The sequence below is a fragment of the Vitis riparia genome, chromosome 1 (assembly GCF_004353265.1).
Source record: "Vitis riparia cultivar Riparia Gloire de Montpellier isolate 1030 chromosome 1, EGFV_Vit.rip_1.0, whole genome shotgun sequence".
In the NCBI taxonomy this organism is placed as follows: domain Eukaryota; kingdom Viridiplantae; phylum Streptophyta; class Magnoliopsida; order Vitales; family Vitaceae; genus Vitis; species Vitis riparia.
This window is the reverse complement of record NC_048431.1, coordinates 12410695-12427378: the sequence shown is the minus strand read 5'-3', so window position 1 is coordinate 12427378 and position 16684 is coordinate 12410695. Positions and strand designations below refer to the sequence as shown.

The following is a 16684-nucleotide window of genomic DNA, read 5'->3' as shown; positions in this document are numbered from 1 at the left end:
ATCATCTTTAATGAAAACATTTTTAAAATTATTTTCCCGAATAATAATAATAATATTTATTATTATTATTATCAACATCATTTATCCAAATTTTAAAGGAGCAAGAAGATCGGTGTTTTTCCTCAATTATCTTTCATAAAAACATTTTTAAAATTATTTTCCCAAATAATAATAATAATATTTATTATTATTATTATCAACATCATTTATCCAAATTTTAAAGGAGCAAGATATCAATGTTTTTCCTCAATCATCTTTAATAAAAACATTTTTAAAATTATTTTCCCTAATAATAATAATAATAATATTTATTTATTTATTTATTTATTTTTATTATCATTATCATTATCATTATCATTATTGTTATTGTTATTATTATTGTTTTTGTTATTATTATTATTATTAGGAAGCCAATAGGAGCCTGAGATCATTAAGAGCTTCCAAAGCCAATAGGAGCCTGAGACCATTAAGAGCTTCCAAAGGTTACCCTGATGCACTTAAGCGGTCCTGGACGGGCAGGCCATTAAGGACCACCTAAACATGAGTTGCTCTAGGTCCGGATTAAGTCGGGGAGTACTGAACCCAAACCCAGTATCATAGACCTCTAACCTAGAGTTACAATAAATGTTTTTCACAATTTCCACTCTTCAATGCTGCTGCAAGCTCCACCAACACACCAGCTTCAAAAATTTACAAGTTGAGCATGAAGACAACATTTTATAAGGTTACCAAAGACGAATCCTATCACCTAAAGGGAAACGTTAATGAGCCCTTCCAAGTTCCCTACTCAAATCATGAAAATATTACAGGCTGTAATCGTCAAATATGAGATGTCATAATGATCGAGATAAAGAAGAGAACCCATTACAACACAATGAAGCTGCCTTTATGATACTGGATAATCCTAAGACTAAGATCCTAATTCTGGAAGATCAGAAACTGGCTAGCCAATTATATTTTCAATCAGGAAGGATCTACATAATGGATAAATCAAAGCCAGTTCACCCTAGAAGAATATGTCACAGCCGAACCTGCTCAGAACTCAAGAGAGAGATAGAGAGAGAGACAGAGAGAGACAGAGCATTAACAGTAGGTGCATAAGAAAGAGAACAGATAAATTATATAGAAGACATGATAAAATGGGTATATTCTAAGGAAGAATGAAATGAAACTCCTTGTCCTACAGAGCTCTTCTTCAGGCAAGCCGCTCAAAACCTGAGAATATTTGGAAGCTACTCAGAAACCCCATTTGATTACCAAATCCATAGGAAAATGTCAAATCAAAGAGTAGATAAAAGCACCTCAAATCTGAACTCTGCTACTAGAAAATTATAAACCTCAGTGTTTGTCTTCTGGTTTCTCAGTGCACTCAAATGGTGGTACAGGCTAGGGTGCAGTTCCTTACATAACTATTGAGTAATGGCTAACACTACTTCCCTTCACTATTTTAACTATATAATGGAAAGAAAGCTCTATCTCACTTGATAGTTCTACATTTTTAAAGAGGGACGCAGCTCAAATTAAAAGGTTTGTAGAGGCTATGTTAAAACAGCAATCAGCCAAGGAAATCAACAACCCAATGTTAACCACGGTAGACAAGTTGTAGCTTTTGGGGGAAAAATAAGGACAGAAAGAAAGAACATTGGTATCTACAGCTTGGATATTTTTTTCTTGCAAAACATTACATCATCTGGTTTCCTAAAGCATTTTCAAACTTAAGTTCTGTAAAACACCTGGCCCTAGAGCACATAGTAAATTAAGTTAACGCAGAAAACTTAAATAAATGAACTGGCACTTAGGCCATAAAAAGCCTCTGTAAAAAAAATTCACTTCTAATTTATTTTATAGTCCCTTTTCTATGGAAAATAAACAATATTTGTTATTCTGCATATCTACAAAATAACAGCCGTTTTCCTAGAAGAGAATAATGTTAGATAACATTTTATAATACCAATGCAAAATGGCTAAAATTTCATCAGAAAAATATCTCCTATTTTAAACAGTAAACACACTGATAAATTTTATCCAAGCATCACAATAAAAGAAACATCAAAATAAATGGGGCTTTAAAGAAATATATTTTCTAGTAAAAAATTCCAAGTAATGTCTGTCAAAGAGAAATGCTTAAAAGAGCTTTTTAGGAAATAAAGAATGTCCCAAATTGTTTACACTATAGATGTTTACCAATCAAACATACAAACACAACTAACATAAAAGTGGGAAACAGGCCTAAGTTCCTTGCATCATCTAGAAACAAAATCTTCAAGGCAAAATGGAAACTCATTCAAACAGTAACTATGCACCTATGTTCCCTCCATTTACAAACAAATCTTTAAACATAAAATGGAAATTCAAAAGCAATTGAGTATACATGTTTTTTAGTATTTTCATTGATAGAAAGCAAATGAATATTTGTAGTACAAAAAGCAAAGGCAAGCCTATGGCAGTGCATGTTACACATTTAGGATGTAACAAAATCTTCAAGGCAAAATGGAAACTCATTCAAACAGTAATTATGCACCTATGTTCCCTCCATTTACAAACAAATCTTTAAACATAAAAAATGGAAATTCAAAAGCAATTTAGTATGCATGTTTTTTAGTATTTTTCATTGATAGAAAGCACATGAATATATGTAGTACAAAAAACAAAGGCAAACCTATGGCAGTGCATGTTACACATTTAGGATGTAAGCTTCAAAGTACATGAAAATCGAAGTCGTGCTTTGAGGCTTTTCCTTCAGCCTAATCCACAAGGGATGAACTCCTTATGGATTTTAGTGCCAACAAAAACAAGTTATATATAGCGTAACATTGTACAGAACCAAACATTATATAACATGAGAAGGGAATAACAACAACTGTCAGTTAATTTAACTTAAAACTAATCATGGATTAAAAAAGCCTACTATGATAAAAGAAAATGAAAAAATAAGAAACAACATACAAACCCTTAACAACAAGAATTGCACTTCCATTTTAATTTTCATTAGTCCTCAATGTAATCTTTCATCAGAAATATAGGACTCAACCCCTTATCCATTTCTCTAAAAACATTTCAAGGAAAAGACTTAAAGTGCGTTTGGCAGTATTTCTACTTGACGTGTTTTATCTGGAAGTGTTTTTAGGAGAATCGCCCATCAAGTGTTTTTCCAAAAAGCACTACAAATGATTGAAACAACATACAAACCCTTAACAACAAAATTGCACTTCTTTTTTAATTTGCATTAGTCCTCAATTTAATCTTTCATCATAAATATAGGACTCAACCCCTTATCCATTTCTCTAAAAAAATTTCAAGGAACCGACTTAGTTCCTTGGCTTATACAGCAATAAACATTATATAATATAACAAGGGAATAGCTATAACCATCATTTTATTTAACTTAAAAACTAATCATGAAATAGAAAAACCTACAATAATAGAAATAAATAAATAAAAAACATACAAACCATTAATGACAAAAATAAATAACCGTAGATTTGCATATAGTTGAGATATCTAGAAGGAACATTTCCTTTAATTGTCTGGGCAAGAAAAAGCATAGCTCAACAAAGCTTCAAGCAGCAAGTTATTTATATATATGAACCAGGCTAGAAGTAACCATGATAGGAACATATAATACTGCAATACTCAAGGTTCTTGTGTAATTCTCCTAAATTGTGTTTCCTTTTTAATTTTCCAAAGTACTCAATTTAATCTTTCATCACAAGCATGGGACTCATCACTTCAAAACATTTCTCCAATAATTTTTCAAGGAATCAACTTAGTTCCATGGCCTATAACTGATACTATCAGATGATCAACAACAAATAATATCTTAAATGTAGTTTACCACACATCTAACCATATATTTATATCAGAAATGCAAATACAGATACAAGGCCACAAATTTAAAGTTATCAGTCTGCTCCTTTCCTGATAAGCAATAGGAAGCCCATACAAATAGGCTCCTTTCCCATCCCACTGATCTATTCTTATTTTGTAGATAATTACATTACATATGATAACTATAGAAGATAGATTAATTCAATTAGCATAAATTGGAACAAGAAGCTATGCACAAATAGCATATACAATACTCACGTTACTCTGCCCTTACAACAATTTTTTCTTTGAACCTCTATCCTTTTGATTTGTTGAAGTATGTTGAGTCATTTTTTTTAACATGTGCACCAAGTATTTAACTTGTATAGGCCTGCACATAATGTGAAAGCAAATATTATTATAAAATGGTTCATACATCCGACAAGTGTCTAATTAAGTGTTGTTTCCAACAAGGGCATTCCTCCACTATAGAAGTGTTCGTGCTGCATGGGTATTTTCTCTTTCATTCATTTTGTTCTATTGGATTTCCAGCAAGATTTATGTGTTATAGGATTTTCAGAACTACTCTTACACACACCAACTTCGAAGATAAGTGGTATTTTTCATGAGTAAGAAATTTGAAGTGATCATCCCAATATCAAATAATATAGCAAAAATAAGGGTTTACAGGAATTAAAGCTGGGCTTCCATACAATCATGTTAAAGGTAAATAGCAGGGCAATTTGTTCATACATAATGCTGTTTTTCCCCTTTTCTACCTCTTTGAAAAAGAAGAATATTCAGAAGTAATATTATCAACTGAATATAAATGTTCACAATAAATCCTTCAAGTATACATTAGTATGTTAGCTTGAATCTGGTCTGTGTCTTTCATTTTTTTGCAGGTTGAGGGTTGCTCCCAAATATGCACACACTTCAAACCTACCGACATAGAATATTGCTCATAAACTAAAATTACCATCATAGAAACACTATTTGCACAACTTAGATAATGAGGAAAGGAATACCAGCTTGGAATACCACACAGGATTGACTGGTTAATGGGAAAAATGATATATCAGAATTGCATTTTCTAATACTTTTTATGATAATGCAGTCCATTTGTCATAAGATACCACATATTAAGATTGTCAAATGGAGATATTCTCAACCAACAACTCCAACTATGTCCCGTCTGGATTCACACAACAACATAAAGAAAGAGAACAGAAATAAATAACATTTCATGAATCAAATAAACATAAAAGGAATTAGAGATGAGAAACAATGAATTAAAACAGAAGGTTCTGCAGAGATACATAAGAAAATAAAAAAGAAAAGGCTCAAAATACAGAGCCCATCAATTGCAATGATGAATGTAATTAGTACATAAGCATGGTCCAGAATGACAACCTCTTAGAACTTATTTTCTCTCTTGAGGACAATGCAAGAAAATTAAGGATTATGAAACCCATATAACTAGTAGTCCTGTGATTTTTAGAAGGAAGAAAGAAAAAAAAAAATAAAAATGAAAAGGCTTCAACAACACTAATGACAACCGGCCAATGTATCGGTACTTCAAATTATTAAACTATCCCTGTGCTAAATAACACCAACCTTTGAAAGTTCTCATGTCACTGGAATGAGGGAAGACACAATTTCGATGGAAGAAAAGATAAATAAAATTTAAAAATAAAAATAAAAACTCAAGATCACCTTGCAAGAAAACATTCTATTGAATCTTGAGTAAAATCTGAAATTCCTCCCCATCCTCCCCCACCCAATAAAGTAAAAGAAATTAAAAGAAAGGGGAAATTACCCATTAGCAAGAATCAGGTGCAGATGGACAAACCAATCTTGTGCGACCCATTCAGAGGGAGGCATGTTATAGTACACATGGTACCATCAAAATCCACCTCTTCAGCATCCCATCACGGCACAATTATAGACAAAGTTACCCGATTGCTTCACAGCAAGCACGTTCCACTGTGGAGGCCCTTCACTTGGGACCCATGAATTGAGCTCTATAAACCCTTCGCCCAAAGCTCTGGGTCCACCAATGACAACAAGTTTATCTCCACATGCTCTAAATGCAAGACCCCAACCATTCATTGATACTGCCCGTTCAGGCAACCTCCCCACTGTAAGCCACAGTCTACTCTCCTTTTCATATTTCCTCACCTCCATGTCTGCATAATCAGCTGCATATAATTCATTGTTTACTACTGCTACTAGAGGAGGAGCCTCAGCTGCAGCAGTCTCATTCTCCCTGGGTGCACCACTTCGTACAGGGGACATGTCAGAAATTTCAGTCCAAACTCTTGTCTGCAAATTATACTCCTCTCCGCATGGAAGGGGCTTTGAGTCACTTCCTCCAATTCCCCCAATGACATAAAACTTGCCATCCATAAATACCCCAGAACACATCTTCCTCGGTTTATTCATGCTTGGTAGCATCTCCCAAGCTCCTGTCTCGGAGTTATAAAGTTCTGCAGAGCTCAAGATGTTTCCCTGTGAATCACAACCACCAGCTAAAATTGCAATCTCCCCCAGGCTGGCAGACCCAAACAAGCATCTTGGCGCGTTCATACTCATTCCAGAAGACCATGAGTTTGTTAAAATGCTGTACTTATAAATAACGTGGGACATCACCTCCTTCCCAAATACAAGAAGTTCAGTGCCCACAGCCAAAGACTCCTTATCTGAACACATGAAGCATTCATTGAAGGTCATTGTTGGCAATCGCATCCAACGATGGTGAATTGGATCAAAAGCTTCCCATTCAAGAAGTTGACAAGAAAAATAAATCCAGTGTTCAATAACCCCGTTCTTCCGCCTTTCTCTGTAGAGCTCACCACTCTGAATTATCGAACGAAAGCTTCGATTTAGCGAAGCAATAAAACCATAATCCGACCTTGAGCATCGGATGAGACAACTAATTGACAAGTCTCTGCCAATGGGTTGGATAAGGGAATCCAAATCTGAATTAAATTCTGCTTGATGCTGGCTATTGGATTGGTCTGCCAATGACAGAGAGAGGTTGATTCCGGGCTTATCTGACTCATCCTCTGGGGGACCCTGTTTATGGGATTGATCTTCAGGGGATAATGTGAGATCACTTATGGTCGGAGTTGGTTCGACACTTTCACGAGCTTCGGTCAGCTTAAAGAACGAACTTAGTTGGGGTTCTTCTCCATCAATTTCTAGTGGCCGCTTCCCACCTGCAACATCAGGGTGGTGTTGGTCTTCTAAATCAATTTCCAGTGGGCACTTTCCAATTGCCAGGTTGATTCGGAACTCTTCTTCGCTATCAAATTCTAATGGGCGTCTCCTTTTTATGGCTGGGATGACTTGTTTTTCTTGGGCATCAATATCTGGTGGGCACTTTCCATTTGCATCTTCAACTTGGAGTTCTTCTTCTGCATCAATTTCTAATGGGCGTTTCTCTTTTTTCTCGACCCGGTAAGTCATGTAAGACCAGTTGCTTTCTTGTTCGCAGGAGCTCGGTAATGCCCTTGAAAACAGACAGGACCGACCCTCCAACATGTCTCTGTAATTCAGCACTGGAACAGCTTCAAATTCACGAAGCCAGTCCAATCCAAAGCCTTCTTTCTTCCTTACCACAATGAAATCGGCAGCCAAAAATCAATAACTGAAGCACCCGAGTCCCTCAAAATCCGGTTAAAATACAGAATCGAACCTATTCAAATAGGGGGGGAAGTGGGATTTTTTTTTTTTTTTAAGAGATTGAAAATCTAAAACCCCTAATTCGTAAATGGTTTCATGAAATAGGGAAAACTCAGAAACAAAAACGAGGAGAATTAAATGAAAATCCAACCTTTTTTACTATTATATCAAAGCTCACCAATCTGAATCCAAGGAACAACGATCCAGATTAAGAGAAAGAAACACCAATTATTTCAACAACTTGTAAGTTTCCGAATTCAAAATCCCCTCTTGAACAACCAAATTCGTCAAAAATGAGAACAACCGATACCCCCAAAAACAACCACGAACAATCAAAATTTCAATAACAAAAACAGCCCACAATCCCAAAACCCGAGGAAGAAAAAAAAAATGAATCACCGCTCAGAAAATTGGCCAACCCAGATCTCCAAATTTCATCCAGCTAAGGCACAACAACAAATGATCAAAGCCAGAACTCTTAACACTCTAATTTGAAAACCAAAACCCCAAACTAGATTAGATTAGATCTGTCCAGGTTTGTGTTATTAATAAAAGAAAAAAAAATTTGAGCAATTATTTGTATGAACGGAGAAAGAAGAAGAAAACAAAGAAAAGCAAAGTGAGTAGTAAGTAATACGAAGAGGACTTACGCGGATTGGATAAGAAGAAAGAGGAGTTGATTGGAAATAATTAAGAAGATTAATAGTGTATCTCTTTTGTTTTTCCGTATATCTCTGGCTATGCAGTTTCAGTCTCTCTTTCGTCCTTTGGATTCTCTCTGCAAATCAACAATACCTTCGGCCTTTGGGTGTGGTTTGGGCTTTGTGGCAATTGGCAAAATCTTTGGAGGGGTCCTTTCTCTCTCTCCCTCTCTCTCTCTCTCTGTTTAATTTATCTAATTTCTGTGCGTGTGTCTTTTTTTTTTTTTTTTTTTTTGGGGGGGGAGGAATTTCTACCCTTTTCTGTATTGGATTTTTTTAATTATAATTTTCCTTCGGGGGTGGTGGTGGTGGTGGTGGTGGGGACAGTAACCGGTAACCGGTGACCGGCGATGGGGGGTGGAGGGCGAGTGTGAGAACGGGAGGACTCCGGTTTTCCCACGTCTCAGTTCCCCCTATCATTCTTGTTTGCTATTCGTTATTTCCAATTTCTCGGATGGTCAATCACTCGCGCTTTGCGGCTCAATTTATCGTCTCACACGGCGTACCACTTTGTCTGAAATTCCTGGGAGAGCGATCCTCTGCTTCTCGGGAATATGTAGCTTATTGCAACCCTACCTTTTTCTTTGTGCTTGCCTCAAAACCACCAAATCAAATTCAAATATCCCATTTCTCATGATCTCACGAACAAAATCTTATATTCCTGCCTTGTATAACTTATTCTTAATTTCTAAATTCCTTAATCTAAACCAAAATATTACACGAATCAAATACATACACGTGTAAAATTATACATTTGTAATTAAAAAAAAAAAAAAAGGCAAAGGTGGTTGCTTGGCGTGCAATGCTTAAAATTATTCTGCTTTAAAATGTAATTATTCTTTTAATTCGGATAGTCAAAAAGTTGAAATGGCCACGTATTTATCTCTATCCTCCTCTTGGAAAACAATCACATTTAAAATGCAAGTATTTCCTGCCTCCATCGCATGTGTTCAAAAGCAAGCACACGGCGGCTTCTATTGATGGAAGTAGATCAAATTTTTTGAGGAATGCTTTTACTTTTTCGAATGATAAAAATAAATCAATACTTGAAAATATATGAATAAATATATAATTCTATCTTCAATATTCGTAAAAGGACTAAGGAAGAAAGACAAAAAAAATGAAGGTTTACATTAGGTTTTACTGTGCATGGATTGGATTGGATTGGGGATAATCATTTCAACTTTTAATTATGCATTATAAACTATAAAATAGTATAGCGTGTAAGGGTGAGATTCGGGTCCGTTCCACACTTGGTTCCATACGCGCCATGAAAATAATTATCACCTCCGTTCCTCTCTTTCCTCTGCTCTCACTTTTGTTTGGCCTTTTCAATTACAACAGTAGAATTGGTCAATACAATCCAACCCCATGCGTCAATCACAAAAAGGTGAAACATGCATGAGTTTTGGTCATCTCCTATCATTATTATTGACCGCCCATATACTCCCTCGACCCACCTTTTTCATTTTCCAATTCTACCCCCCTCCGCCTTTTTTTGCCCAAATTACCAAGATCTGCCCTTTTTAAGATGGCAACCGACCCAATTTAACTAAGAAATTTAAAATATATATATATTTACCAATAACTTCATGCTCCGAAATATACGAGAGTTTGCAGAGGACAATTCAGGGCTTGGTTGAGACTTGAGAGTCATATCCCTCACGCTACCAAGCAACAAGAAAGAAAGAGAAATGTTTCCAATATGAAAAAGAGAAAAAGAAAAGGGCAAAACGGAAACAGTGTGGAAAAATCAAATCAAATTTGGAGGAGTTGAGTCAGTTACGTGGCGGATATCATTTTCAAACCGTCAACCTTTTATACTGGGTCCCACTGATATCATGCGTCCACCAAATATTCACATCACACGGCCCATAACCAGCCACTTTAGTGTCACGAGATTTTGACCATCCGAAGATGAGATATTCTGACAGGTGTCCTCCGCCGTCAACAAGAAGACCATCCCACCCCCCCTTGCCCGCCCCAAGCCACCGTCCTTCCCCCATCCGCGTAAGGATGGTTTGGAGATTTCGTGTGCAGACCTGATATGTTTTTGCGTGTACGACTTGACGGCGTCGGCGACGACCGAAGTGGACCAACGAGAGTCCCATGCGGCGCACGTGATTATAAAAAACTAAAAATAAAAACCCCACTTTTTAATCTAATCCAGCGGTGATATGAGCGAGCAAGCAAGGGGCAAAGACATCGCTATAGTAATGCGTGCCACGTGTCGGCGCACGTGGGAGCCCCCTCAGTGGAATTGAGGGTTCAAAAAGCCACTTCGCTTTTATATTTTACTTGTTTTCCGCGTATTTTAAAATCCCAATCAACTAATAGTTTTTTCAACGGCCGCATCTACGCCCCTTATTACTTAGCCGAGAATGTCCGTCAGCGGCGCCTTTGTTTTCATTTTTCCCATTTAAAAAAAAAAAAAAAAAAGCAAAAAGAAATTTTTATGATGGTCTTTCAATTATACACATTCGTGGATCCTGAGTCCTGACCTTCAATATAAAATGCCACGGACCCAAATCTCTGTTAATATTGTACTTATGATCATTATTATTATTATTATTATTTGATAAAAGGGAATTGAGTTCAAATATTTGGAAATAAGGAAGAATACAAATCATATATGTATAAAGAACAGAGAGAAAATGTAAACATGGGCACGTGCGCACATCATGTTTAGAGGGGTTAAAAATGGGCAGAAGCAAAAAAAAAAATAGAAAGAAAAATTATGATGATTGATTTTAAATGTGAAGAATAAGAAAACTTAGAAAAGAAGGTAAAGTCCACTACCCTCTCAAAACTCCAACCCACAAAAAAGATTCTGGCGTGCACTAAGCAGTTATAATAATCGGGGAGGCCTCAGGGACCGAGGCATGAGTGGACCAGTGTGGGCACAACACGTGTCGGTCACTTATATAAAGACGCGTCGTCATGTGAAGCATTATTGGAGGTTGAGAAAGGTGTTTACTCACTAATTGCACCTCGCCAAACACCCTCCTCTCCCCGGATCCCTATTCCCCTCTTCACGCATTTCTCACGTGATCCCTCATTCCTCCCCTTCCTTTTTTAGAATAAAGCCTTCCCTATCGGCTATTTCACCATTTTATATTTCTCCCCTCGCCTTTTTTTGTCGGTGACATGGAGCTCCCTCCAAGGATATTTATGTAAAATGCTTTTTAGCAACTATTTTTTATTTTTAAATAGATATATTAAATAAATTATTTTAATATAAAAATATACTCACTTATAATAATCCATAATTTAATAAATAAAATAGATATAATATTTATGCCAAATAATATGATTTTAAATATATATGAGATAAGTTTTTTTTCATTTTAATATTTCTTTTGTATTTGTAATATTCATAATTTTTTATTCTGTTGAACCTATGGGATATGTGATTTCTTTTTGGTTTTCAACGTCTTAAAAAATAATTTTGCTTTTTTAGGAAAATTCTAAAACTGAAAACAATGTTATCCAAACATGTTTTAAACCTTGATTTGGGTTTTCTTAAAAAAAGATAACAAAAAATATTATAAATAAATTACACGTTAGATTTTTGAAACTAATTTTAAAAATTTTATCAAATGCCTAATTTATATAAGAAAATACTTTCAAAATCGAAAGCATTTCTAACCTTTTTTAAAATCACTATTTAATAAGCTCTTAATCACATATTGTTTTAATTACAAAATAATAATAATTAATTGATACTCAAAAATCTTTAAATTTTTATTTTAAAAAATATATTTAAGAATATATTTTCAAAAATAATTTTTAAAATTATGTTATTAAAATTTTCTTTTATATTGTTTTCATTTTCCTAGAGCACAAGTACAAAAAATCATCATTTTTATTGTCCTTAATTTTTCCCAACCATGGATTTTAATAAATACAATCATAAATTTTGATAATTTCCAAACAAATGGTGAAAGTTTTAAAAATATCAAATCAATTTAAAAGAGAATTTCAAGCAAATAAATCATTTACATGCATATTGAAGGATACGCAAGTTTACTTTTAGATTTAAAGACAAATTTTTGTGATTAAAATATTGCAAAATTGAGTTGCACCTAATTAGTATGGCATACATAACACTTCTAAAGGATTTCAAAAGGCTCATCCAATCATTATTAATTGAACTTCAAATTTTCAAAGATTGAAGGATGAAGAAAACTTTATTCCTAAATGATTTTCAAAAACAATGTCAAATGATGCTAGTAAGTTCCTTTAAGATATTGTAGACATAAAAGATCAAATTTTATAAAATAAATATATATATATATATATATATATATATATATATATATATATATATATATATATATATATTTACTTATTAGCATTTGAATCAATTAGTTTAATATGTTTGTTAGGGATGTCTGAATTGGTTGCTTACATGCTCCAATCAGATCTATCTTAATAAAATGATATGTATTGAGAATTTCTCTCAAATAATGTTATAACAATTGCTAAGGTTTTCCCTCAACTCGATGGATTGGTCATTAACTAACTAAAGTTTTTATTATTTAAATCGTCTCCTATAATTATTTTTTCCCCAACTACTGTTGACTTGGTAAATTGTCTAATCATTAATTAACTATACTAAAATAGTGTCTAAAAGCTAGTTTCACCAAAATTCTTCTATTTTATAATTGTACCAATTCCTTAAATCTACTATACCATCATTATTTGAACTTTCAAAGAGTTCATTGAGTCCATCATTCCTTCCATTTTGCCAATCAAAATTAATGTACTTCAATCATAATTTCTATTGTATTTTAATCAAAATTTTAAAACTATGAAACTTACCTTATAATGTTTTTATCCCATAAAATTATGATGATTGTTTTTTAGTATGAATTATTACTTAGAGATATTGTAAAAGCCCGTTATCATCTTATCCAAGTGTTTTCACACACCTTAGTAAGAGTGGGCAAAAAATACCACAACAAATATTATTTTTTTTAAAATTTCATTGCAATAATAAATATACATATAATGAAAAAAAAAAAGGTGAAAATGTGGAGGTTTCCAAACACACTAATCTTTAATTCTTTATTAAAAAGATAACCAATTAAAGCAACTAATAATAGGAAAAAAAATAATAAATGGAGCATATGCATGTACGGATGGTTTGTTTTTCCATTCCTTTTTTTCTATGGAAAGAGAAAAAAAATAAAAACGGGCTAGGAGGAACCTAAAGAAGGAGAAACTCCGCCAACTAAACATGGACAGTTTTGTGATTGGTTAAAAAGGGACCTAAGGCATATTAAAGCAAATGTGATCATGAATGACTGACAAAAATGGAAAATCCTTGGTGCAAAAGGGGAGGAAAAGGGTTTGAGAGGAGTGGGTGGAACTCGGAAGTGAAGAAGAAAGGGACAAGGCTGTGTGATTAAGTTGTAGCCATTTATTTATTTGTACGCAGCGCTCAAGCGCAAGGGAAGTGAAATTGGGGGGCTACCCATGTGACATGTGTGCTTGTTTTCATGATATAGACTGCATGTTACTTTGGGTATTCGACCTGCGCCATGCCCCCCATGGCCCCATCTTCCCACATCATAAAACGCCCTTTATTATTTATGCATCTACCAATCGCCCCATTTTGTCGGTATTTCCTTGGTACATATATACACATACATATATATGATTAAGTGGTTATTTAGAAATGATCACAAGTATATACCAAATGATAAACCTGGACCGCGGAGGTCGGCAAGTGACGTGTGTGCGGACGATGCAAATTAGGACCAAGAAAGGAAGAACAAGTTGGAGAAAATGGAAAGGTCAAAGGATGAGGAGGAGACGTAGGCCTTGAGCCCTCCTCGATCCATTTCCACTGGAGTATATCTCTTGTAAGTTTTATAACATTGTTAGGCAAACGTCATATTCAACGATTTTCCCTCTTCTTTTTGAAAAATGTTATTGTTTGTGTTGGATATGATGCACACCTCCACACTCCACCTCTCTTCCATACACCTTTATGTCGTCTTCAAAGATAATAAAGCAGGGAACAAGAAATCCGTGAATTTCGCCTAACCAAAGCAACCGACTTGTATCTCTAAGACTCAAATTACACTCATTTAAACCTCCACCAGACCACCTCCATGACACTGACTTTTCCCCCCCCATTAACCCTCTAACAAGACATTCAATACTTGTAAGCTGTAAAGACACCAGTATATGACAACAAAACCATTTGCCTTGATTTCCCCCCCTCTCTATCTTCTTCTCTTTTTTTTTTCTTTTTTTTTTTAAATAAATAAATAAACAAAATAAAGGTGGGATTCCTATCTTACACCCTCGACTCCATCCAGCTCTCTTAATCATTGCTTCTTCATATATATAATATTAGTGGGGAATCTTTCGGATGTTGTTGTGTTACACCCATATGGGATTTTTATTCATCTTTGATTGATTGATTGAAAAAAATATATGCATATTCATATATTTGTATTATTCGCTGATCACTTGTGGGTTCAGAATAATTTTTATGTTCTTCTGTATTTCAAAATTCCTTCTTTTTAATTTCGGCGTGGGACGCGTGGAGGGACTGCGCCCAGCTAATCCCCTTTTTCTTTCTTCTCTGCAATTAATTCCTTCACAAAATGATGCCATCTTCCCCTGTCATGGCACCTGGCTCCGAACTTTTTTAAATTTCCTAAACTTTAAATTTGTGAATAAAGAGTAGGTAGCCTGACTGTTTGTTTTCCTCGATGCTTTGGAAGTTGCATTGCATGCATGTCAATTCAAGGTGGTTGGAAGTATTATTGTGATATGATTGAAGTATTTTTCTCCCGGTAACTAACACTTACTTTAAAAAAAGAAAGAAAGAAAATAAAAACTCTTAATTTTATTAGACATAATTGTAAATGGCATCAACCCTTCACGTCCACCTCATTGCAGAGGTGGGGCATGCCCTGCAGTTGGTTGTCATACTGTAGAATTGAGACAAAAGGCTAAGATCATAATGATAATGTTTTGGGCTCAAAAGGGGCCTAAGATTTCATGAAAATTGAACCACATTTAAGGCAAACCCATTATTATTATTATTATTAATTCCCATTTGTATGATATTTCTATATAATAAGAGTAGTGTACCTGATAATTGAGCATTTGAGATGGGTGGCATTAGCAAGGGGGAATGGATGGATCCCTTCATTGTGATTGACACATTTCATATCATTAATCACAGTGAGGGAGGGAAATAACCCGAGTGTAAGCTTTTGAAGAAAAAACAGAGGAGTATAGCTGTGAATGATTCCGAGGATCTAGAAAAATAAAAATAAAAGAAATAATGTGAGTTGGGCAGTGAGACAAAGAGACGCAAGTACAAAAGAAGGATTAGAGGGTTGATAATAATAAAAAAGATTGGATTTGGGTTGGCCAACTATTGGTGGGAGTCAGCTCTAAGTGATCCTTGGTGTGACACTTACTTGCCCATGTCTCCATCTAAATCTTTTGTTTTCGTCTTTCCTTTCTTTTCTCGGTGCTCCGTAATCTCAACATTTAATTCTCCACTCGTTCCACCTAATCCTTCCTCTAACCCATTCTTTGCCCCTCACTGTTCTTCATAATTTTGTCTCGCAACTAATCAAGCAACTTTTTGAATTCAATTTTCTTGCCTACGCATTACACATCACTTTTGTTTTTCTATGACGAACTCTGATATAACTGATAACCAACCTTCTTCCATTGGTACAAGTATCTCATCTATATGACTAAAATATCACATCTATATTATAAGCACTCGATTGATAGAACAATTGATTCTCAATCGACCCGGAGTTTTGCCTCAATTGATTGGGAACACGTTTTGAACATCCAGGGCTTGAAACACTCATTAACTAATTAAACCTAATTGGCTCAATTGAGTGACTTATTTTTGCAATTTTGAGATCTAATCAAAGTTGAGAAACAATGGTTAAAGCTCTTAAAGTTTTATTTAATAACTATTTTTAAAAACAGATCTGAAAAATAGTTTTTAAGAATAATTTTTAAAATTTCTTTTTTAATGTTTTGTAAAATAAAAGTATGTTTTAAAGTTTGAAATGATTTTAATCTATTTTTAATATTTTAAAAATAAATTTTATATTTATAGTTTTATTTTTAATCATTAACATGTTTGTATAATTATTTTTTAAAACAACTTAAAAAAAACAAGTGAAAATAACTAAAAAATGTTATTCGAAAACACCATATTTTCTGTTTTTTAAAATAAAAAACAGAAAACAGTTTTTTGATTGCTAAATGTGTTTTATATTTTTTTTGTTATGAAAAATAGAAAATTGTTCTAAAAAATAATTACTAAACAAACCCTTAATCTTTTTAAAAACTTTTTAAAATTTTTTTAACCAAATTAAAACTTAAGTTTTTTTTTTTTTTGGAATCATTTCGTCATCCAATTTTAAAAATATTAAATCAAGTTTGAAATCAATTTGATGAGTTTAAAAGTGTTAGGTGTTTAGCCGAAA

General features: G+C 34.2%; 1 protein-coding gene across 5 annotated transcripts; it reads right to left on the bottom strand.

Moving 5' to 3' along the window:
* Positions 1 to 435: 435 nt before the first annotated feature.
* On the bottom strand, positions 436 to 8381 carry LOC117916332 (F-box/kelch-repeat protein SKIP11-like). Of its 5 annotated transcripts, none has more exons than XR_004651545.1 (2): positions 5627 to 8381; positions 436 to 1031 (listed from the first exon to the last, which is right to left on the bottom strand). XR_004651545.1 is itself a non-coding variant. In XM_034832297.1 (2 exons), the coding sequence occupies exon 2, from the start codon at positions 7351 to 7353 to the stop codon at positions 5728 to 5730; it is 1626 nt and encodes a 541-aa protein (XP_034688188.1). In that variant the 5' UTR covers positions 7354 to 7423; positions 8145 to 8381; the 3' UTR covers positions 5079 to 5727. The 5 variants fall into 5 exon arrangements, 2 of the variants coding, with proteins under 2 accessions (XP_034688188.1, XP_034688193.1); XR_004651544.1 differs by lacking the exon at positions 436 to 1031 and adding an exon at positions 1074 to 1215; XR_004651543.1 differs by lacking the exon at positions 436 to 1031 and adding an exon at positions 3817 to 4198.
* Positions 8382 to 16684: the final 8303 nt, after the last annotated feature.

Excerpts from the sequence above, each read along its gene's own strand:
- LOC117916332 (XM_034832297.1), bottom strand. The coding sequence starts at position 7,353 with ATGTTGGAGGGTCGGTCCTGTCTGTTTTCAAGGGCATTACCGAGCTCC.